Consider the following 26426-nt stretch of genomic DNA (forward strand, 5'->3'; position numbering starts at 1 on the left):
ATAATATGGATTTTTATTCTGCTACAATAAAGGTGAAAATCAGAGCACAGACAATAATGACTCTCTTACTCAAAACTTAACCATGTTGAGAAACTTCACTGAGGAAGCCCACAAGCAAATAACACATATGTAAATATTCTGACCAACAAAAAGTGATGTTACAAAGTCTATGAATTAACTTTCTTCTACTTTGTTTATAAGAAATCTGTTTGTGCACTTTAAGCCAAAGCCAATTTGTTTTTATTTTACAGAAAATTTTAATAAGTTTGTTGTCATGGATTGAATTGTGCCCAAAAAAAATATCTGCCAACTTGGCTGGGTCATGATTCCCAGTATTGTATGATTGTGTACCATTTTGTAATCTGATGTGATTTCCTTATGTGTTGTAATCTCTATCACTATGATGTAATAAGATGGATTAGCGGCAGTTATACTGATGAGGTATAGAAGATTGGATAGTGTCTTAAGCCAATCTCTTTAGAGATATAAAAGAGAGAAGCGAGCAGAGACGCATGGGAACCTCATAGCACCAAGAAAGCAGTGTCGGGAGAAGAGCGTGTCCTTTGGACCTGAGGTTCCTGTGCTGAGATGCTCCCAGACCAAGGGCAGACTGATGCATAACAAGGACCTTCCTCCAGAGTTGACAGAGAGAGAAAGCCTTCTCCTGGAGCTGACGCCCTGAATTAGGACTTGTAACCTACTAGACTGTGAGAATAAATTTCTGTTGAAGCCATCCACTTGTGGTATTTCTGTTATAGCAGCACTAGATGACTAAGACACTTGGGTTTCTAGTTTCTTTTAGGCCACAACGAATTACAAGTAACAGGAAAAGGGACTGCTATAAGCTTGCATATTTATAGCAGTAATGAAAGGCAAGAGGTAATAGTTGGACAAAAAGAGAAGAAGTAAAACTATTAAAAGCTAACAAATAATCAGTGCCTACACACCATTTAGAGAAGAAATAGACCAGTATGTGTCAATAAGTCTTATGGCTACCACCTTACTGCATACAAAGGTAATAAAAATAATTGTTATATGTTATAAAAATTGCATTCTGTTTAAGAGATAAGAAGGTTTAGATTCATTCCTTTATTCAATTAATATACATTGAATTCCTAATAAAATTCCAGTGACTATGTATTGAAATAGGGATATGACAATAAAACAATGCAATCTCAAGTTAAAGTACATTTAGAAAGACATTTAATCCTAAATAATTGAATTTTACAAGGGAAAGTGTAAATGACTGAATAAAAAAATGCTAACAAAAATAGCTTGTCTGCAAAGCTTCCAGAGAATAAGGTTTCTATCACACTTGCATTTCTGAGTGTTTCTCTTGTTATTTTACATAAAATGACATTTGTATTTTCAATCACGTTTAAAGAAATATTACTGTAAAAATAATGATTGGTCTAATAATCAACAAATAGAATAGCAATGAAAAAATGTGAAGCACTAACCCGGCAAAAATAAAAAAAAACATAATAACATTCAGATCATGACATGAGCTCAAATTATAATATTACTAAATTGATATAATTTCACAGAATGTTCTAAACTCTGTGTACAAATTATTGGAGTAACTCTTAATTCAGAAAAAAGTTAAATAAAAAGGTATGATTAATTTAAGCAGGAATCAGTAAAAATCAGAGCAGATTTAAATTTCAGAAGCTTACATTCCCATTGATTAGATGAAGTGGAAGGATACAAGCAATAAACTGTGCAAACACGCCATATTTATCGCCATAAAAAAGCATTTTGAAATTATTTAAGTCTGAAGATTACCAAGATCAAAAATTTGTTGTAAAGAGAAAATAATTTATTTCTTTGGGTTAAGAATTCCAAAAAAGGAAAATAAACAAGTAAAAAAAGAAGGAAGGAAGGAACGGAGGGAGGGAGAAAGGAAAGAAGGAAGACAAGCAAGCAAGCAAGCAAGAAAGAGAAAGGCATTTTAGCTTGTTCATCAACAGCCCCTATCAAAGAGGGCTACAAGGGAAGTGATGTTTTGGGGAGATATTAGTTTCAGTTAAAATGGGAGGTGGAAAGAAAGCTCCAAGAAAAGCTTAGGTTACAGGGGAGTTTTCTGATAGTGGAAGGCAGAGCATCCATCTGCTCTCAACTCTATGGCACTGTCCAGGTCATCAGTGGAGATGACTGCCAGGGTTTCCAGAAAACTTGAAGTATACCTGTCACTGTATTAAAGATAAGGTCTCATTCCCATTATCCATGATGGTTCCTTAATCTTCTCTTTTATCAAGCTGCATTCCCTCCTAGGCCATATGCTAATCTGTCTCAGAGAATCACTCATCCTTACTTCAAAGAGTGAATTGGAAGCATCTTAATGAGAACATTGTAGTGCCCTCCTACATGTCCAAAAGTTCTTGCATCGGCACTGGCCCTTCTTCCTTCCCTATAGCCACAATGGGTGAGCTTCCCTTCCCCAACTGGATACCTAGATGATGAATGCATTGAGCTATGTATCATTTTACATATTAGTAAGTTTCTTTCTTACTCTATTTCTATGAAATGAGAACATCTTAACTCACAATTATGGGTTAACAGAATATTTACTCTGTTAGATTGTTCTGGATAGTCAGACCCAACACGAAGCCAGAAATCATAGAGAAATTCTTCATTAAAGTTTACTTTCAAATCTATCAGTCAAATGCTAAGCTGGTTGATGAGCATACCACACTCAAAAACTGAAGGTAGAACAACTCAATCTGGGAAATAGCAGTAAAGGTATGAGTGATCTACATTTCAGTGACATTCATCCTTGGAAAAGTTTTTCAGTTTCTATTGCTAAGACTTCACTAACCTACATAGTGTCTGTGGAATTTAGAAAAGGCATCCTCTCTGAGAACATGTTGTCCTGATGGTAACCTTAAGTAAAGAAAAAGGCACCTCTTACTTTGGGAAGACACAGATTGTACTAGGGCCCTAGGTTTAGCAAGTAGCAGGTAGGATGGATTTCAGCACCCACTAATCAGTTATGCACAAGCTACACAATCATACTCGGCATGCCTGTGCATTCAGCCTCTGAAAATGATTTTTTTTCTCCAGTAGATCATCAACAATAGTTAAACATTTGAGGCTTGAGTAATTTGCACCACATTAAAAATTATGATATTCAAACCCTGAAGATTTATGTATAGTGTATCCAAGATAAGGAGCCCTAGTAGCACAATGGTAAAGTGCTCAGCCGCTAGTCAAAAGGTCATTGGTTCAATCCCACCAGTGGCTCCGCGAGAGAAAAGACCTGGCGATCTGCACCCATAAAGATTACAGCCTCGGAAATCCTATGGGGGCAGTTCTGCTCCATCCTATTGGGTCCCTATGAGTTGAAAAAGACTTGACAGCACACAACAACATATCCAAGCTATGGAAAGCATTACTTGGTGCACCACTTGAACTAGTCACTTAAAATAACAGAAACTACATATACAGAAAAACACTACTGTTTGAAGATTTTACTTTTAATATCACCCTTATTTTAAAAATTCAGGTGACAGCACCCTTCTCTTGAAGAGCCAGCATACCTTAGTACTGGAAAGCAGGATCTTGAATTCACATAGATGACAATGAAATTATGTAACTCAGAAACCTTACTTTGACAGTATTTACAATTTTGACTATTTTCTTTATCAAGAACAGGAAGCATATTGTTGATAACTCACACTTCCTTATAAATAAAGATTCATTTGCAACACTCTTTCTTGTTGTGACCAATGGCTCATGCTCTATCAATTCTGAAACAAAATGGATTGCCTCTAGGCTACATGACAAATTATTTTTTAAATAACAAAGCATAACTCCTCCTATAGCATGGACTTTCACTTCTAAAGAGAACAAAAAGTCATCAGACACTTCTCTCACATATATTTATCACATACATGCAAAGAGTTATGATCCCCGTTAAAGCTTACATCCAACCAAAAAATGAAATATTTGCTATCACATGTGAAAGTATTTGTGTTTCCACATTGTATGCCACTGATATTTTTGGGATATCTATCCTAAAAATCCTTGAAAGAAAAGAATTTGACCAATTTTGCTTTCTCTTCAATAATATTTTATTGCAGATCATTCTACAAATTCATCCGAAATACGGTCACTAGTACTTTGCATGGAATTCTGAATAAAGCCTTTGTAGTTTTGGTATCTACCCTACCATTAGCAACATATATTCGAGTTTCATTTTAGAAAGATTTTGAACTGGTTTTGGAGACACTTGTTTAATTAACCAGAAAGATCACTGCTTTGTTTGAAAATGTCAGAATTCTTTAAAAGAACTGTGCTATTTGAAAAAATGCCATGACAGGCAGTACACTGGTAATAAATGAAAAACAAACAAAAAATAGTTGGATTAAATTTGTTCTCATACATTTATTGCCATATTTTCAATCACCTTTTTCCTTTTCCAGATGCTTCTATAAATGCATTAGATTCACTTCTTTCAGCACACACAAATTCAGACTTTATATTCACATGAGAGGCCTGATTATATTTATAACAGCATTCTGAGATGGAGTGCTTTGTTCTCATTTTTCACCCCTCTTATGCTTCATTGAACCATTTATTTCAGCCATCAATACATTTTTTTGGGGGGGAATATAGTGCAAGACAATAGCTACAATTACACATGCAAATTTAGGAAGAAAAATAACAAAATGACACAAAATCAAATTGGGTGAGACAAGCTATGCCCTGGTATCTAAACAATTAGCCAAGGGGAACTGACAAAAGCAATCTTGGAGTGCATGCATGACCCCTAGGAAGGGAACCATTAGAAACTAAGAGGCTTTGTGTAGAAATCACAACCTTCCATTTCTAACTTGTGAAACATATCTAAACAAGATTGTTTGCTATTTCAAGTGAAATTAGCAGTCCACTTCTGATTTAATAGAGTGTCTGGAGCTGTCTGTGCTTTAGAAATGATACACGGAGAAACAGGGCTCTGCAGATGCTCTTCTTATCCCTTCCTATGACTTTATCATCAAATCAGTGAAGACTCCCAAATGTGTGCTGCCAACCAGATCTCTCTCATGACTAATGGATACACCCATTTGGTAATCACACAGGGCAATTTAAATGCAGCAGGACCAAAATGAACTCATCATGCCCTCTTGCCTTGTCCCACTCTCCCTCCCCCACCCCCACCCCCGACCTCCAGACAAAACCCTGCTTTTTCTCCTTTTTTTCCATTTCAGAGTCTGGGATCAAAATCCACTCATTCACCCAAGCAAGAAACACATTATCATTCCTGACCCCTCTATCTCCTTTGCCCCCCTAAACCTAATCATTTACCAAATCCTATTGAGTTTTACTCCTAACATCTATGAAAGCTGCCCCTTTTTCACTCTTCCCACTATCACCAGCATTTTCCACCTGGGTTACACCACCAGATGCTTAAATGCATCCCCCTCCTTTCCAACAGTCTCCACACTATAACCAGATTTATTTCTTTAGAATGCAAAACTGATTACTGTATTTTTAAGCAAATAACACATCCTTTTGCATTTGTTTGCCTCTTGCACCCTCCCCCACAAGGAATCTTCACAACTGCCTTATGCTAATTTTTCTTCACAGTAACATGTAAAAAAAAAAAACAACCTAGCATAGCAACACCTAAGAAAATACCTGGGGGGTGGGAGGGTAGGGGGTGATGCCAGCAACAAACCCAAAAGGCGTGTGTTATTTTCGTAAAAATATGGTATGTCACCCTTATGATTAAAACCCTTCGGTATATCTGTGCTGACCTTGGGCTAAAATCCAGAAAGTTCTGATTCCTTAGTTTGGCTTATAAAGTCAATCATGATCCAATTCCTGACAAGGATCAGAGTCCACTCCCCCTGCCCCAGCCATACTGTGTTCATTCCTCAGAACATACCATGTTCTATTTAACATTAATATTTTTGTACACTGAATTCTCTGTCTTGAAAAATTTTACTGTCTTCCAATAAAGCCCACCTACTATATCCTTCACAAAAAATTGTACTACCTCCCTCTCACCAACTCACGCCCTGCCTTGCCTGGCAAACTCCTAGTCATTTCTCAGGGCTCAGTTTTAATTTCTTCTGCGAAGCCTTCCCAAGGACCAAGACTAAGTTAGGTTTCTACCTATGTGCACTTATCTATAGTTTCTTGGGCTTACCTTGTCATAACATCTGTCATACCAAACCAAACCAAACTTACTGCCCTCGGTAGATTCCGACTCATAGCAACCCTATAAGACAGAGTAAAACTGCCCCATAGGGCTTCCAAGGAGTGGCTGGTGGATTCGAACTGCTAACCTTTTGGTTAGCAGACAAATGCTTATCCACTGTGCCCCTAGGGCTCCAACACTTGTCATACTATCTTGTAATTATCTATTTACTTGCTTACATTCTCCTCCAGGCCATAAATTCCTTGAGGAGAGAGATTATTTCAAGTTTACTATTATTTCCCATGAGCCTAATATATAGTATAGTGCTTTCAGCACAAGAGTTGTTGAAAGAATTCAATAAATATTTATTTACATCTACTATGTACCAGGTAAGAAGCCCTGGTGGTACAGTGGTTAAGTGCTCAGTTGCTAACCAAAAGGTCAGACCCACCAGCCTTTCCATGGGAGAAAGAGGTGGCAGTCTGCTTTCATAAAGATTACAGCCTTGGAAACCCCATAGGGCAGTACTACTCTGGCCTAGGAGGTCACTATGAGTCGGAATCAACTCGATGACAATGAGTTTTGTTTTACGTACCAGGTATCCTACTGGATGTTAAGTTTATAAGTCATTCATGGTTTTTAAACTCACAAATATAATTATAGAGTGAAGAAGATGGATTAAATAAACTAAACACAAAAAGAAATGTATAAAGAAAGGAATAAAAATATGAGTGAGTGAGTGAATGAATAAAGCCCAGTATTAAGACCAGGTTGCCATTAAGGTAGGGTATTTGCTGCTCTTCTATTTTGGAGTTGTCCCTCTTTATTAGTGGGCAAAATTATAGATTATGTAGCCTGGATTTAAGAAAGAAGAGAATGTCTCTTTCTACCTCTAAGTTTGGCTGAGAGTCACAAATACCCCTGTATCTTCTGCTGAGAATGACCTAAGGAACAAGAGGATTTCTCCTCTTGACATCCAGCAAAAGAGACAGAGCAGGTCAATGAAGGAAGAAGAGGAGGAGAGGAGGAACAAGTGGGAATCATGCAACAGAAGGAACTCTCCAGACAACAGGCCTGGATGTCTCGCTTCAATGGAGGCTTTAGACTGCAAGAGGACAGCACAAAGGTCCTGGGATCCTGGGCCCCAGTAGAAAACAAGAAAGAAATAAGTTTTACCTATATAAACTTGCTGCATATGACCAAAATCATGTGATCTTGGAAGAAAGCATTTGTGTTTGTGAGCTTCAGTTCTCTCAGGTCTAAACTGGGGATAACTGGTTGTGAGGATTAAATGAGATCACATAAAAACAGCATTTAGTGACAGAGTTTTACACATAGTACTCACTGATTAGCTCTTATTTTTGTCCTTTCCTTTGAGTGACTAAGTACTAACTCTTTTCTCATTCTACCCACGTCATACAGCTCACTCTACCTGCGATGGCAAAGTGTGAAGACAAAGTAAAAGACTCCATTGTACTTAGGGGACAAGATCTATAGTGCCACATTTGGAAACCTAGGGAATGAATCTCAGGGCTGAAATAAGGATTTGTTTATGCAAGAAAGAGATAAGGTATACAGGTGTATTTTATATTACGTTAATCTAACCACACATGCAACTTGGCATGAAGTAAATTGGAGAGTCTCATCAAACCCTGGTCTCGTCTACAGTAGTATGATTCCTCTTGAATATCTTTCCATAATAATTTTATGGTAAGACTCTACTGTCTATTAGACCATAATTAGACCATAATTTTCTTCACTATCCATTCTTTGATTCTTCCTTTTAGTACCAGAATCCCCATGTAGCCACCCAACCTCTCTTGCAGCTAGATTTGGCCATGTGACGATGTTGTGCCCAACAGAATGTGAAATGGAAATGATGCATTTTTTTCAGGTGACATTGTTAAAAGGAATACTGCCCCCCACTATTCCTTTTCCTGCTCTTGTCTCTTCTGAGAAATTAGACCTACAGATGAAAGCCTAGTACTGAGGATGGAAGAAATATTACACTAGTACTGAACTACTCACTTCTCCACAGATCCATGAGAAAGAAATTTCTGACTTATTTAAGCCACTGTGTTTTTGAACCTTTTACAGCGGCATTGCCTATACCTTAACTAATAAACTATTCATGTGACTGAACAAAAAACAGCAGAGAACAAGAGTGGAAAGGTTACCTTGTATGTCTGAAGGAATACATCTGTCCATGCCCGTTTACTCAAGGATTCAAAGTCGTCCATATCTATAATAAGAGGATTCTTTTCCTTAGGTGTACAAGAACTCACAGGCATGGCATCAGGGGAAGACTTTAAGAAATAAAATGTTACAACATTAGTTAACATGCAAGTCAAACATAAGTCCAAAATTTAACTACTTAGTTAATATATAAGTTTTTTTTCTTATTATAAAACCTTTGCATGCCTTTTTAATACATTTGTCCAACGCTCTAATTTTCTATGTTGCCAGTACTAGGAGTTATCAGTATAGATAAATTTGCGGAGCACATAGTCCTTTAATGAGGTCATAAATTCATTCTTTCACTGTATCTACCAGCTCACTCTGTGGCAGAATGGCAGAAGGACATACAAAGTTCTTCTGAACTCTGACCCGACAGAGCCCCACTCTTGGATTGGGCCATGGGAACTTAGCATACCACCAAAGAATAGGCACCGGGCCAGTGGCATCACTAGGGCTCATGTCACTCAGTGCGGTAACTCATGGTGTTACCCACCACCTCTTCCAGGGTAGGTGGGGCTGGCTGGCAAACACCCATTGGTAGGCTAAGCAGCCCGACCTCATCCTTCCCGGCCCACCCCTGCGGCAGCTCCTCCCCTCTCCCATTGACCAAGGTGGAGACCCTCCTCTCCGCCCAACAGCAGGTGCCACAGCTTGGCCACCCTCACCCTGACTGGTAGGTGATGGGGGGGTGACGAGTTACCACACTGGGTGATGGGTGACACGAAGTCTAGTGACAACACTGCCTCGGCGGCCCCTACCCTGGTACAGCCAGCCCTCCCGCCGCCACCACTGCTGCCGCCGCCACGGACCCTGGGGTCATTTTTGTGTCACCTCCTCTGACAGTATTCCCCCTAGTGATGCCACTGCACCTGGCACTCCTACTCATGCCACATGGCAAACTTAGTAACAATGACATTATCAAAGCAGAGTTGCCTCAAAGCCTATAGGTTTCTCAAAAACAATTCCCCTTATCAATAGGTTTTCATAAAATGAATGGTATACTTTGAGAAAACACTATGTGTTTCTTGTGTAATTTCTCTCTATTCTCCCCTGAAATTGAAGAATTGAAATGGCAAGTAGTTGTGAAACTAAGACAGTATTTTCTTTGGAAGACAAGATTCTGAACATTTATTTTAAGAAAAAAAATACGTAAGTACACACTTTTCTTCATTTTGAAATCTCCAATAATGCAATTTCTTATACATTTAGGAAGGTCATGTAATCATATTTATGTAAAAACTGCACAAGTATTTATAAACAAAGGGAGAAAAATGTTGGCTATTCAGAGAGGCTTAAATCTTTTATCATTATAAAAATCAAGGACTCTAAATTAGATTTTTCTAACAAAGGTTGAATACCACTAAATTTAATAATAACTGTGTAGAATTTTTCCTAAAAATTCTATTCACTTACTGTCATTTCCATCCACTTCCTATAATCTTCTGGTTCAAACAGAAATTCTGGCAGTACATGAGAAATACATGCTCCTTGAGTGCTAAAATTTTTTAAGAAAATTGAAATTATGATAGTATTATGTTCACAATACATATAAATTTGCATTTGAATTACTGAATTTTATGTTTTGAATTTAAAATATATAACTAATTTTTTACAAATCTCCTCTATTAATGAAATGGGTATATGATGTTTCTTTTAGAGGATTTCATTAGTAATACAATATTCATTTAATGTCTATCATCACTTATATCTGGATATACCCACCAAAAAAGCCCAAAAAACCAAACCTCTTGCCATCGAGTCAATTCCGACTCATAGTGACCCTATAGGACAGAGCAGAACTGCCCCATAGAGTTTCCAAGGCTATAAATCTTTACAGAAACAGACTGCCACATCCTTCTCCCATGGAACAGCTGGTGGGTTCAAATCACAGACCTTTTGGTTAGCAGTCAAACACTTTAGCCACTCCACCACTAAGGTTCCTACCTGAATATAGAAAACTCTAAATACAAGGCAATCCATCACTTATTTTCCAAAGAGAATATCCAAAAATTTTGGTCTCTTTTATTATATAAACTTGTAGTATATACCTGAAACAGCAAATATCTATTCATATTAACACATTTAAAATATATAAAAATGTATATTAACACATTTAAGATAATATATATGAATGAATATATATATATATTTTATAATGACAATATTCCTGAAAAAAATCTCATTTGAACTCTTCATATGCATGTCCATCACTGACAGAGCCACTTTATTGATATCTAGTCCACTTTTGGCAGGAGTATTTCCTGGTGGAGATTTTGGTAGTCAGGTCTAACTCATTTAGTTGGCAGAGAATACCACTCACCATCAGCATCTAACAGAGAAGATCTCCACATCTAATGTTCAACTCTGGAGTATCCCTATGACTACTGAGGAGTGGGGAAAAGAAAAAGAAGAAAGGACTCTTAAGATAATTCTGAATGCTCAAACCTTGAATGTAACACAAACGAATTAGAAAAAGAAATGAAGAAAGGATCACTTGGGTTGGAAGCAGTGAGCATAGTTTGAAGAGGCCCTGGACCAGCCCAAGCTAGTGATAGAAATCACATGACCTACATATGGCTCCTTTGTTTGGAAGTGAAACATTATCCCTTCTCTTTGCTTTCCATACATTTTCTATCTATATCTATATTACTCCAGTGACTCCTCATTATATTTGAATTACCAGACGTTTAAATAAAATCTAATTTTAATATAACACCAATCCTTAGCAGGTATACTCTTCCTAAAGTCTATGTAAGAGCTCAATGAGATAAAGTTCCCATTAAGTTGGAACAACTTCTTGGAGAATGAAGCAAAGACAGACAGCTCAGAGATGGAAAGAAACTAGAATTTGTCATTGTACCCAAAGTTAAGACAGGACTTCAGTAGGAAATGACCCAATTCTATCAAATGCTACTGAGAGTTTAAGGACAACTATCAGGGTACCACTAATATAGGAGCTTCTTGAGACGGGTGGTGTAATGGTTAAACACTTGGCTACTAAACGAAAGGGTCTCAGTTCATATACACCCAGAGATGCATCAGAAAAAAGTCCTAGTGATTTACTTGCAAAAGACCACAGCAAATGAAAACGCTATGGAGTGCAGTTCTACTCTGAAACACATGTGGTCACCATGAGTAGGAATCGACTTGATGGCAACTGGTTTTGAGGAGGGTGACCACATGTTGTCCATCTGAATATTCCACAGCATCCAGCGTAGAGTAGGCATTCAGTAAAAGCTGAGGATGAAGAATGCGTATGTGCACTTTACAGCCCGACACTGCTGTCAAGACCTGTTCTTTTCATTCTGAATCTATTTTAAGGCCTAACTTTATCAGTCCATAAGATAGTATTTACTTTTATGTCTTGTCAATAGATTTTATGTCTCATCAGTAGTTTTACAGAGTGTTGACTTTCATAAATGAATTGGTTATACTTGTATATACTAAGTTTTTCTATTTTAACATTTTTTCCAAGTTCACACTGAGTAGAAAAAAATAAAATTGGATGTAATGCGTTATTAAATTCTAAACTTAACCTCTAAAAACCACATATTTTTTTTTTAGTGGATTAAATAGGTATAACACTTGTACAAAAATCCTCACTCACTGTGTCATCAAATTTTAACAGAGAAACTAATAATATTTATGATTATTTTGAATTTTAATACATTTATTTCCATGATGATGCATATGCACATAACTTGGATTAATGACCCAATTTTATTAACCATACTGCCACTTCGTAAATGTTAAGGAGCTTTACCAAAACCAACATATCCTGATAGGCATGCATTTACTGATAAAAGAGCAAATAAATCTGGATGTCTTGGCTTTAGTGCCAAAATCATTCTTCCGTACCTGCATCCTCACACTATAAAACATCAAAACAGAAACCACCCATGTTAATGTCAACACTACTGGGATCTATGCCAACAAAAATGCTACAAAAATAACAAGGCAATCCCAAGTACTGTGGAGATTAATGATGCTCTCACAAAATTATTTTATTTCGAAGGTGACCAAAGAATAAGGATTCATTTAAGTACCCAAACATCCTTCTTTTCCTCACAGTTAATATTTATAAGCACAGTTAACTTTATAAAATAAAAAAATACATTAGAATGTCTATTTTATTTAATTAGGTATTTATCTTATTGAATCAATCTAGGGCCAAGCGTAGAAAGTGTTAAAATTAAAAGATCACATGCTTTCTGTTTTAAAATTATAAAAATTAAGATAAAATTCCCATTTGATGTAATAAATATAAAATCATAATTGATAAATACTGGCATTCTTTATCTCAACAAGATGCCCATTTTTAATAGAACAGATTGTTTTTAATACACATTCTAGTTCAGTGATAGTGGTGTCGCCAGAGTTAATTTTCTATATGTCGCTAATGGTTACCAAGTTGGAATAATTTAAGGAAGTATCCTAGCATATGAAAGCCACAGACCATAATTTCTTGCTTTTACATAAATAATAATAATAACCGACTATGTGTCACGGAATGCACATTTTATTCTTTCTAATTCTTTTATCAACCAAGAAGTCTGGGAATTATCATCTGTAATTTTACAGATATTGAAATTGGAGTTTAAACAGGGTAAGTAATTTGTGTAAGGTTTCCAGTGGAGAAATGAGCTAAATTTTAAGCCTATGACTACGTGATTCAAAAAGCCACACTCTTCTCCCCCAGTTCAGAGCTCCCCTCCAGAATCACTTCTTAGTTTGCTGCTTTGAAATAGTTTCCTTCTTAGATGCAACTCCATGAAATAAGATAACACAATGCCCATGCATATGTAAGAAGGGTATCGGGTTTTAAAAGAGAAAATAAGTGAAAACTACACGTAGAATTCAATGTATATAATTTAGTATAGTCAATACTCTTACTTGAGAAAGGTGAGGAGTGAAGAATGTTGCAAATGAAGTTGCTTTAGTCGTTCAGTGTTATCCACAGGTAAAGACTGGCTTGAATTAATTCCAGGTGGCATTTTTCCACTCAAATGGAGCAGCACATCATAAATAGTTTTATTGTATTTGGAAAAATCATTCTGTCTGGAAAACTTTTTGGATGATGAGTCTGATGGGTAGAATTGTATTTTATACACATCCCTATGGGACCAAAAAAAAAACACATTAAATACATTCTCAAAATTTTATATTATGAAAACAAAAACATGTTTAATGATTAAATAAAATTCTATTTCAATTCGACTAAGTATGAAATTACAAAATGAACTTTATTCAACTACAATTTGTCAGTTAAAAGTAGAATTTTTTAATATTCCCAGAGCTTTCCAACATCTTGTTTTAAACACACATACTATCTAGTGTTGCAATTGTCAGGCCTAAAAGATTTGTTTGTGAATGGAAAGTGTAAGCACTTTGGAGAATCAGAGCAAGGGTTGAATCCTGGACCCATCTCCTACCAGTTTTGTGAGCATGGCAAGTAATTAAACTCAATGAGCTCAATTTCGCAAGTCATAAACTGGAGATAATAATGCCTATTAGTTTCCAAAGTAGGTTTCCAATAGTTATCATACATGTATATAAAAAGACAAATTGACGCATATTTTCTTGGAATTTGTATTTTCATTCTTAGAAGGGCATATTTTGCTCATTTGCCTTGTGAGTGGAGATTTTCATTCTAAAGATAAAGTCCAGAGAGCTACTGTTCCCATAAATTCCTCTGTTCTTTAAATTAGACAGTGCAATCTCTACACCCTGGTACCTCCCACACCAACTTGTGATAAATGCTAGCTTTTGAATGGAGTAAAAAATTCCAACATATCCTTGCTGTCTACAATTTATCCAATACGTAATACCGTACTGGAGCCTTGGTGGCGCAGTGGTTAAGAGCTCAGCTGCTAACCAAAAGCTCAGCAGTTCGAATCCACTAGCCGCTCCTTGGAAACCCTGTAGGGTAATTCTACTCTGTCCTATAGGGTCACTATGAGTCAGAATCAACTCACTGGCAACGGGTTTTAATACTACACTGTTTAATTGTTTGCTAGCAGTCAGGGTCACAAGTGTAAAACTAGCTTAAACTGACCAATAAAAAGTGTCCAAGAGGCAATTTTAAATGACAGCTTTCCAGCTTGCCAGACAAGAAGTCTGTATAGCATAATACAGAAGAAAGTATATTGTTTGGGGTAAGGGTTCAACAGCCATGGCTCAACACCTGGCTCTGGCATTTATTGTGTGACCTTATGGGAGTTACTTGACCTTTCTGTTCCTCAGTTCTTCATAAATAATGATAATGATATAACACAATCATCCAAAATAACCAAAACCCGTCACCTGACTCATAGAGATCCTATAGGACAGAGTAGAACCGCTCCACAGGTTTTCCGAGGAGCAGCTAGTAGATTTGAACTGCCAACCTTCTGGCTACCAGTTGAATGCTTAACTACTGCGCCACCACGTCTCCATCACCGTCATAAACCCATTGCCCTCGAGTCGATTTCGACTCATAGCGACCCTACAGGACAGAGTAGAACTGCCCCATAGGGTTTCCAAGGAGCAGCTGATGGATTCGAACTGATGATCTTTAGGTTAGCAGTCAAACTCTTAACCACCATGCCATTACGGTTCCCAACACCATCACAGACCTTAAAATATCTCTACAAACAACTTTTGTAAATGGTCTGAAGTGAATAAACACATAATAAGACAATGACTAAATAAGAACTAGAAAAAGCAACAACATGAATGCAAATGAAAACAATAGAAGATTAAAACACACAGAGGCCCCAGATATGAGTTGTAAGACATAGACTTTAAAAATAACTGTACGAACTATGTTCAAAATTGAGAATTTTGTCATTGAACTATAAATTATATAAAAATAACCAAATGAAAATTTTAGAAATGAAATATCCAATAAATAAAATTAAAGGATAAATGAATGAGTTTAACTGTGTATTAAACACAGTGAAAAGAGAATTAGCCAACTGGAAGACAGGTCATAAGTAAGTATTAAGACTGTAACATGGAGAACAAAGATGTAAATAATAATAATAATAAAGAACAAAGAAATTGGTAAATACATGGGCAAATATTGACTGACTGAACAATAATAATATCTGAGACTTAAGTATATACAGAATTACATCATGAAACAACAGTAGCATATGTCAAGAAGTAATAAAATAAAGTTGAAGAATAATAGGGTCCTTGCAACATCAGGAAAAAGGATACATTTATTAATTAGTACAAGACTTCAATAAGTCAAGAATGTATGCTGTAACTTTTAAGACAATAATTTAAAAAAATAAGAAAAGAGTATTTAATGTCAACTCTAGTAGAGGAGTCAAAATGAAATGAGAAAAGAAATATTTAATCAATCCAAGAGAGGCAGGAAAGGATAGAAAAGGAACACAGAATAAGTAGAAAAACAAAAAAACTTAAAAATATTGCAGATGTAAATTCAAAGTTACAGTAATTATATTAAATTTATATGAAATATAAGCTCAATTGAAAGACGAAAGTTGAATGACTAATAACGAAACATAAACTAAAGATACTGGTATAAAAGCCACAACTAAAACATAGGAAACAGGAAGATTTATGCAAAAGATGAAACACTATTCTATGCAAACCTTAACCAAAAGAAAAGTACTGTACCGAGATTAATATAAGACAAAGTAGACTGTAAGGCACAAAGCATTACTAAGTAAAAAGAAAGAAATTTCATAAGCATAATAGGTTCAATTCACCAGGAGGGTGTTAACATTGTACATTTGTTTCACCTGGTAACAGCCTCAAAATGTATAAAGCAAAATTGACTAAATTAAAAGAAGTAGCCAAATCCACAAATATAATTAAGGATTTTAACAAACTTCTAGTAACTGATTAATTAAAAAAAAATTAGTAAGCATGTACAGTATTTAAAGAAAATAAGCTTGATATAACTTACTTACATGGAAAATAGCATTCAATAACTACAAAATAAACAGTATCTTGAATCTGTAATATTTATAAAAAACCAACTAAATGGAGGGCCATAAACAAGTGTCAAAAATTGTCTAAGGGGATTGTCTCTGATCTTAATGAAATTACGCTGAATATTAACAGCAAAATCATCAAATGCAAACTTCTAAATAACCTCTGTAAAATAAATCACATTGAAAATTAGAAAATAATATGAATGGAATAAGTGGAAAATGTTACATACAAAAATGTGTGATGCAGTTAAAGCCAAGTTTAGAAGAAAATTATCTGTTCATTATGAAAACTCTTAATTACTAGAAATACAAAGAAATTTCATAACCTAAAAAAGGGTATCTATACTAGCTTGGCTGCTAACCAAAAGGTCAGCAGTTCAAATCCACCAGCTGCTCCTTGGAAACCCTATGGGGCAGTTCTATTCTGTCCTATAGGGTCACTATGAGTCAGAATCAACTCGATGGCAATGGGTTTGATTTTCTGGTTTGTTATAAAAAGCATATCGTTTATCGACTTACGAAATTTATTTTCATTTTTAGTAATTAAGGTTTTTCGTAATGAACAGATAACATCATAACCCAATAAAAGATATCTATAAAAGGCTTAGAAGGCCTGGTGGTGCATTGGTTAAAGGGCTCAGCTACTAACCTAAAGATGGCAACTTGAACCCACCAGCTGCTCCATGGGAGAAAGGTGTGGCAGTCTACTTCCACAAATATTTCAGCCTTGGAAACTCTATAGGGCAGTTCTACTCTGTCCTATAGGGTCACTATAAGTTGGAATCCACTTGACGGCAATGGGTTTGGGTTTTTTGTTTGTTTTTATGAAAAGCATAGAGTGAACCTCACATGTAATGGTAAAATGTTGAAAGTTTTTGCTTGTAAGACTGAGTTTAAGTGAAGGATGCCCACTATTCAATATTTAGCTAGAAATTCTAGCCAGTGTATTAAGGTAAGGAAAGAAAATCATAGACATAAGGATTAGAAAGAGGGGGGACTCCCATTATTTGCAGATGATGTATTATAGAAAATCCAAAAGAAACTACACATAAAGAATTAGAATTTGTAAGACGCCTTAACAAGGTAGTTGAAAAATGTCAACATGTGATAATCAACTTTATTTCTATATAGCAGAGAGAAAAAGATTAGAAAATAAAATGGAGAAAATAATGCCATTTACCATAGCTTCAAAAAATATTAAATTACCCACTGATAACTCTACCAAAATATGTGCAAAAATTCTACAAACAGAACTATAAATCATAATTCAGATAAAATTTAAGAGACCTAAATAAAGGGAGAAATGAGCTTTGTTGACTAAGGCAATATTGCAAAGATGTCACTTCTTTCTAAATTGATCATAGCCAAACTTCAATCACAATCACAATACCAGCAGAGGGTTGTTTCCTTCTTTATTTTGTTGGAAATTTATAAGTTGATTTTAACATTTATATAGAAATGCAAATGGCATAAATCACTAAAACGATTAAAGGAGAACAACTAAGTTTAGGTACTTACACTACTAAATATCAAGAACTAGAAAAAATGGGACTTAAGACAATTTTGTATTGATGCAAGAATATACAAATTGATCAAAATAATAAGATACACAGACTCACAATTACATGAATACTTGATTTATGAGAAAGGAGACACTGCAGAGTGGGGAATGGGGAGAAAGTTCTTTTCCATAAATGGTACTAAGTCAATTGGGTATTTATATGGAAAAAAAACAGGGAAAATAAAATATACTTTGACTTTTATCTCACACCATACACAGAAATCAGTTCCAGGAGGATCACATATCAAACCTGAAAAGGCTTCTAGAAACAAGAAGGATGTCTTCAGGTCTTGAGGAAGGAAAGATTTCTTAAATAATAGACAAAAATCACTAACCATTAAGGGAAATATTCACAAATTGTACTAAATCAAAGTTAGGGAATTCTATACATCAAAAGACACTTTTAAGAAAGTAAAAGAAGCAAGCCACAAAATGGGGCAAGATATTTGTCTTATACATAACCAACAAAGAACTCTCATGTAGAATATATAAAATTACTAAAAATAAGAGAAAAACAGAATTCATTTTTTAAAAACGGGGGAAAACACAAAAACACTTTATGATACAGCATATCTAAATGAACAAGAACATGAACAAATAATTTGTGACTTCAATAGTAGCAAGATACCAAGTCAAACCACAACTAAGGGCTAAAACTGAAGACTGACACTATTAAATATTTCGTAAGTTGTAGAGTGACTGAAACTCTCATGTACTGCCTATGAGAGTGAATACTGATTGGTGCAACCACTATGGAAAATTGTTTGACAGTACCTCCTACACCTGATCATATTTCTTATTATTTAGTAATTTTACTCTTAATTACATGTCTTCAGAAATGGGTATATATGTGTACTAAAAGACATATACTAAAATTTTCATTGCAGCATTATTCATAATAGAAAAATCTGGAAACCAGCCAAATATGTTTTAACAACAGAATAAATAAATAAAGTGTGGTATATTCATAAAATGGACTAATGTAGAGCATTAAAAATAAAACTGCTGAATGCAAATATGTGGATGAATCACATGAACATAATATTGAGAAAAAATGCATACTGTATGATTCTTCCCATATTAAGTTCAAAAACATACAAAAGTAATCTATGGTGTTAGAATTCAGGATAATGGTTACCTTCTTCAGAAGTGGAAGGGGACAAGAGGGGTGGAGGGCTTCTGGGATACTGGCCATGCTTTATTTCTTGGTCTAGTTGGTGTCAACATACGTGTGCTCACATAGTGATAATCCTATACACACTTCTCTGTACGGATGTTATATTGCAAAATTATTTATTGAAATTAAAAACAAACACTAAACTATGTATTTTAAGATTCATTCTTAGGTAGTAAAACTATTTTTTAAGAAAAAGTGAGGAAATTATTACTATAAAAGTCAGAATAGTAGTTATCTTTCTGTTGCAGAGGTTTAGTAATGTTGGGAGGGTCACAAGGGGTTTCTGGGGTGCTGGCAATGTGATGCTTACACAGGGGTTTGCTTTACAAGTAAATTGAGGAGCTGTACTTGGTTAGTGAACCTCTGTCTATGTTTATTTTCTGATAAAAAAAAAGTCAAGAGGAAACTAGCTGGGGCCTTCAGAGTTCTTCTAACATGTAAGGATTAACTGAGTTTAATGAGCTAATATTAGCATTCAAAGGTTTTTCAAAGAAAAAGGCAACATTTTTTAGGCATATGCTTAATTTATGAAGCACAAATTATGATGCAAAAACTTTAATATCTGTATGTATATGCATCCCACAAATCAGGTATTTATATTAATTAAAATCTTGATAATTTTTTATTATATCCGTCTCTTGTTTAGGAATTAAGATATTCTTAAATAATTTTAAGTTTCTTTTTTAATTATGAGACCTTCTCCCACTGCTTTGGAGACTGAAAATGTGCTCACACAGAAGGCTATTGGCTAGTGTACTTATGTTCTATCTTTCCAGGTAAAGAACCATTACAAACAGCATGTAAGTGTGAAATATTTAAGGAAGGAAATTATTTTGAAAATAAGATCTGTAAAATGTTTTATTATTATTACAGTAATGTGTAGATGTGAAAAAAATCAAGGAATTCAACTCTATCAGTTATTCTTATCAATTTAATTTTAATAAATTTTTGAACCTCAAGAGAAGTTTCTCTGATTCTGTTGGACACTGCTGGCAGCAGACTTGCAGGGTAGTGAGTTGGAAAGAACGGGTATGAATGGACAGGCTGCTCACAAACGGAGGTGACACTTTAATTTGGTATTACTAAATTTATCAATGAGCTTGACAGCTGCAAGCATTCCTGCTGCCATGACTCATCCACTTACTTGGAGATTTCTATCTATCTTCTAAATGGGGAAAAGATCTGATGGGAAAATAGATCTACACAGTGGCCAGGGAAACTCATCTCTCCTCTCTATATCTACATCCAAGTCCTTCATTCATATATACCAATAAATGATAACCAAAGACCAAAAATGTTATGGATAACCATAAGGTGAAAAGAAAATAAAGAAAGAAAGAACAAGTGACCTGGGAGAGAAATAAAATAATTCCACAAAAAAGAAAATTCAGGAAAAAAGTTCATACTGTAAAAGAGATATTTGAGAAAGCATGCATCCATAATACAAAAATAGGTTGCTATCACGAGAGAAGGAAGGAAGGAAGGACAGAAGGGAGGAAGGAAAGAAAGGCGAGCATAATTAAAGAATAACGCAGGTCTTCGAAAATACAACTATAAATACCACTTTAAAATTTAGTTGAAGCCTGGAAGAGGAAATAAAGGATAAAACCAAAAACCAAACCCGTTGTCTTCGAGTTGGAAAAAAGGGATAGCTACAAGTAAAAGAGCCCTGGTGGGGCTGTGGTTAAGAGCTATGGCTGCTAACCAAAAGATGAGCAGTTCGAATCCACTGGCCCTCCTTGGAAACGCTATGGGGCAGTTCTACTCTGTCATATAAGGTCACTATGAGTTGGAAATGACTCAATGGCAAGGGGTATATACTACAGGTACAAGTAAAAGAGAGCAAAATATAGGAAAAAAAGATGAAAAAACATAAGATATAATTGAGAGGGATATAAAGGATTCGTCAAGCAGATACAATGTCCTAACACGATATTCAGAAAAAGAATAGAGAAAAAAGGAGGAAGGAAACAGTCACCAGAAATAGAAGCAAAGAACTGTCAAAACATTAGTTTTCTAAATGAAAACCAATCAAACAAACAAACAAACCAACCAGTTGCTGTTGAGGTGATTTCCAACTCATGGCACTCCCATGTGTGTCAGAGTAGAACTGTGCTCCACAGGGTTTTTAGTGGCTGATTTTCAGAAGTAGATTGCAAGGCCTTCCTTCTAAGGCATTTCTGGTGGACTCAAACCACCAACCTTTTGGTTAGCAGCATAGTACTTAACAGTTTGCACCCCCTAGGGAAGGCTTCTAAGTGAAAGAACAAAAACAAACAAACAAAAAAAACAAACCTGTTGCCATCCATCGATACCGACTCCTAGTGACCCTATGGACAGAGTAGAACTGCCCCATAGAGTTTCCAAGGAGCGCCTGATGGATTCAAACTGCTGACCTCTCAGTTAGCAGACGCAGTTCTTAACCACTATGCCACTAGGGTTTCCTTCTAAGTGAAGGGCCTATAAAATACCAAGCAGGTTGAATGATATATAAGATCTTCACACACAGAATTTATTTCAATTAATTTCAGATAGCAGAGAAGTGGGCACCATAGAAAAGTCTGAGAGCATGAACACGTTACTCACAAAACATGGCATTAGACTTCTGATTAGAAACACGGGATGATTTCAGGCAATGTAGTAATGAAGGTATCACTGGGGAGGGGGTTCAAATATTGGTAACAATACATATATCCTAGAGAAATAACAGCTGTCACCAGAGTAGATACAGGCACACCCATGTTCACTGCAGCATTATTCACTATAACAAAAAGATGGAAACAACCTAAATGCTAATCAACAGATGAATAGATAAATTACGGTACAGACACACAATGGAATACTATGCAAAGATAAAGAACAATGATGAATCCGCAAAACATCTCACAACATGGATGAATCTGGAGGACACTATGTTAAATGAAATAAGTCAGTCACAAAAGGACAAATACTATATGAGACCACTATTATAAGAACTCAAGAAAAGGTTTACAGACAGAAAACAAAACCTTCTTTGATGGTTATGAGGGCGAGGGGGAGGTGAAATCACTAACTAGATAGTAGACAAGTGTCAACTTCAGTGAAGGGAAGGACAACACAGAATATAGGGTAAGTCAGCACAACTGGATCAAAGCAAAAGTATAGAAGCTTCCTAGACACATCCAAACACTTTGAGGGACTGAGTAGCTGGGGCTGGGGGCTGGGGACCATCGTCTCAGGGGACATCTAGGTCAACCGGCATAACATAGTTTGTGAAGAAAATGTTCTACATCCCACTTTGATGAGTAGCAGCTGGGGTCTTAAAAGTTCGTGATTGGCCATCTAAGTTATATCTTTGGTTCCAACCCATCTGGAGCAAAAGAGAATGAAGAAAACCAAAGACTCAAGGAAAATATTAGGCCAAATGACTAAAGGACAACATGAACCAGAGACTCCACCAGCCTGAGACCAGAAGAAATAGATGGTGTCCGGCTACCACCACCAACCGCTCTGACAGGGATCACAATAGAGAGTCCCGGACACAGTGGGAGAAAAATGTAAAACAGAATTCAAATTCACGATAAAAGATCAGACATACTGGTCTGACAGATACTGGAGGAACCCCTGAGACTATGGCCCCCAGACACTCTGACCCAGAACTGAGACCATTCCCGAAGACCACTTCTCAGACAAAGATTAGACAGGCCTATAAAACAAACAAAACAAAACAAAGCAAAACACACATGAGGACATGCTTCTTAGTTCAATCAAATACATGAGACCAAGTGGGAAACTCCTGTCCAAAAGCAAGACAAGAAGGCAGGAAGGGACAGGAACTGGACAAATCGACATTGGGAACCTGAGGTGGAAATGGAGAGTGTGCTGTCCAATTGTGGTGATTGCAACCAATGTCACAAAACAATATGTATATAAATTTTTGAATGAAAAATTAACTTGAGCTAAACTTTTACCTAAAGCACAATAAAGTTAAAAAATTTTTTTTTCCTAAAAATTTCCTGGACTTAGATGATTTTATGATCAAGCCTATAAATTTTCAGGGTATCTGCTGAATTAATTTTCCTGCAGCATAGACAAAAATGAAATATGAACTAATTTATTCTATGAAGCTAACATTGTTATATTAATAAAAAACTGAAAAAATGACATATAGAAAAACTACAGACCTAGCTCAACCTAGCTCACACTTGAATATGGATGTAAAAATTCTACATTGTCTTTCCAGCTGCAGAGATCAGATTTCTTCCCTATAGTGCCAGAAAATTACCCCTCAGTGCTGAGAAAGAAGGTAGAGAAGCTCTGAGGCTCCACCATACTGGCAACACTGTAACTATTATTGTTGTTGTTGTGTGCTGTGTAGTCAACTCTAACTCATATCGACCCAATGCGACAGAGTAGAACTGCCCCATACGGTTTCCTAGACTGTAATCTTTATGAGAGAAGATTACTAGGTCTTTTTTCCTGTGGAGCAGCTGAACTGGGTAGGGACAAAAAATTCTGTTTAAATTAAGAACATAATTAAGTGGCTTGATATAACCAATGCAATCCTACAAGAAAGAAGTGAGGTAAATGTACTGGTAAAGAGGAGTTAGATACAAAGAAAAGTGAGCCCTTCTTGTTCACCAATACCATGGTCTACTTGACTATACCCTAGATCTAGGACTGATATTTTATTCATGTGAAAATGCAGTTGCCAAATGTTTCAATATTTTCCCCTTCTCATTTCACAGATGAGGACACCGAGGTACAGAAATATTCAGACTTTGTCTAAAATCATCAGATGTTTAGAAGAAATTAAAAATTACACATATACTAAAGAATTTATATTTGCATCTTTTTTCCTTTTATTAACAATTCCCTCATAAATTATTAGCTTAGAATAAATTATTTAATATTGAATTTTGGTTAAAATTATCCCAACGAATAGATTCTATTTTGTTATATGATACAAAGCAAAGGATTTGGAAAAACACGTAACCATCACCTTCTTATAGTCTCTGGTATAGAAAAAGAATGAGGTCCTTCAGGCCACCCAAACAGACTGAACCAGGTCTGAGCTGCATTCACAACCTTCTGAAAGAACTTATATGCCTTTGTTCCTTCTTCAGGAGAAAAGAATTGCTCGTTTTTCTCCTCTGTAACTACAGATTCATCATCATCTTGTTTCTTTGATGTTTCACTTTTGTCCAATATCAAATTTTCATATGAGATTCCCATTCCTAAAATTCACATATGTGAGTAAATATGGGTTATTCTGTCAATAGAGTAAAATATTCTGTCAGCTATTGCAATTTGTACATAGACGAAGAAATCCCATTCTACTAATTATTCTACTCTCTCAGAGAATAAATTCTGAAACAATTTACTGTATCTTAAAGTAAATGAAAACATATTTATTTTCACATACCCAACAGAAATGCCTAAAAAGAGATACATTTCAACAAAGAAAACAGTTAAATTTCTTTGTGCCAAAATAGTATCTGAAAACATTCCACAAAATGGAATCTTTCATTTTCAACAACATATGCAAACTATCTTGACAATTTTTGATTTTACTTATTAGACAGTATTACACCTCAATTAAAAGCCTGAAAGAAATAAAAAATGGGCTTCAGATTCAAAATGGCTTTTTATTCATATAAAGCACTTTAAGTAAAACACAAAGCACTCTGAGGTAGTGGAATATTCGATAATATAAAATAATTTTATCACATTTTTAAAGAAAGATCTGCCTATGTAATGACACAAGTACACACTCATTAAAAATCTCACAACATTTAAGGTGATGTGGTCCATTCAATAAAAAGGAAAAATGGCAAAATTAGCCATATTCAGAAAAAAATGTTTAAACAGTTAATTGAAAATAATATGAAACTCACATATTTATCTCTGCTCCCTCTTTCTAAAATAGGCACTTTGGGATCTGTTAGATAATGAGGAGACAAACCTCTAGGTCTGTGCGACACCAACTATGTACAGAGAGGACCTGAGGTCACAGCAAATTTAGAGGGATATGGCAGCATATTTAACATAATAAATGTTTGACATAGATAAACGTAACTACAATATCTGTTAGACAGTACATGAACTACTACTATTACATTTTTTGGACCAAACAATGTACTTCACAAGATGAATTGTTTGGTACTCCCTTTGGTCTAGGGTCAAATTACCAAGGCACTAATGGTGCCATGATCCAAGAACATTTAGAGAACCTCTGCTCTAGATCATTGGAGAGGACCTTCAAAGACTGCCCACTTAAGACTAATGACAAACTCATTTTTTATTATTTTTTGTTACCTATAAAAGCCAAAATTTTTAAAATAAATGATATTCAAGAGAACATATTATAGACTGGGTTTGGTAGGTTCACTATATATTTGCCACATACCAATATAGAATTTTCTCTTTGAGGGCTCAGAATCATTAAATTCAGTAGTTAATGATGTCATTTCATTTGAAGTAGGAAAAGGAAAAGGAAAACTGCTTGTAGTCTTCATAAGACTTCCATCCTTATCTACAAAAGACACATTGAGTCATAGTAAGTCTGATAAGCATTCCTGGAATTCATTATCAAATTATTTAATCTGAATGTAATATATTGTAACACAAATGTAAATTGTACAAAGTAAAATTTAAAAAAAGTCTAAATGTCTATTATAAATGAAGTAATATGTCAAGTAAGAAAAAATAACATAATGGGTATATGGCTTTCTTAATTGAACTTTATTTGATAAGGCAATTGCTATGGTATGTCAAAGTTATTGGAGAATGAACAATATTCAAATTAATCTGAAACTAAAATAGATAAACATCTGAAATGTTTCCACAAAAAAAATTCTTTGGATTTATTATACATTGTGTTCAAAATCTGATATAAGAAGGGAGTCACCAAAAAACTAAATTTCTTCCCAGTTAATCCTCTGATATGAAATCATTGTTCAGTTATGAGCTAATGCCACTTTGAACAGCTGTTGATCTCTATTCCAGTTAGAGTTGTTGAATATACACTAGAGTTTGCCACAGTGGGAATCCAAACCCAACCAAAGGCAGTGCTGACCAAGAAAAGCCAGCAGATGTGACCAAAGACCAGATATCAAAAGAAAAATCTCCGTAATGTAATTCTTTCAGAAAAGCATGGCCTGTGCAATTAGAAAAATCTGATTTGAAAGCTTGGCACCTACTCCTGAGCAGTTACATCTTGGGTATATTATACATGTTCTCTGAAACTTGTGTTTTTTAAATTCATAAAATGAAACCAAAAATTCTGAGCTCATGAATTTGTTGTTGAAGATTAATTAAAAATCAATAATACATATGTAAGCTAGAATACACTAAAATTCTTCTAGTCTTTCAGTA

General features: G+C 35.4%; 1 protein-coding gene across 1 annotated transcript in view; it reads right to left on the minus strand.

Annotated features, from left to right (window-relative positions):
• Window positions 1–26426, minus strand: part of CFAP47 (cilia and flagella associated protein 47) — a 431188-nt gene that overhangs the window by 283464 nt on the left and 121298 nt on the right. The window contains exons 28-32 of the mRNA XM_023740562.1: window positions 25459–25584; window positions 24052–24286; window positions 13277–13498; window positions 9797–9878; window positions 8323–8451 (exon numbers count right to left, since the gene is read on the minus strand). Of these exons, the coding sequence (XP_023596330.1) occupies window positions 8323–8451; window positions 9797–9878; window positions 13277–13498; window positions 24052–24286; window positions 25459–25584 (794 nt within the window). The remainder of the gene's footprint in view (window positions 1–8322; window positions 8452–9796; window positions 9879–13276; window positions 13499–24051; window positions 24287–25458; window positions 25585–26426) is intronic.

The sequence above is a fragment of the Trichechus manatus genome, unplaced genomic scaffold (assembly GCF_000243295.1).
Source record: "Trichechus manatus latirostris isolate Lorelei unplaced genomic scaffold, TriManLat1.0 scaffold00159, whole genome shotgun sequence".
NCBI classification, from domain to species: Eukaryota; Metazoa; Chordata; class Mammalia; order Sirenia; family Trichechidae; genus Trichechus; species Trichechus manatus.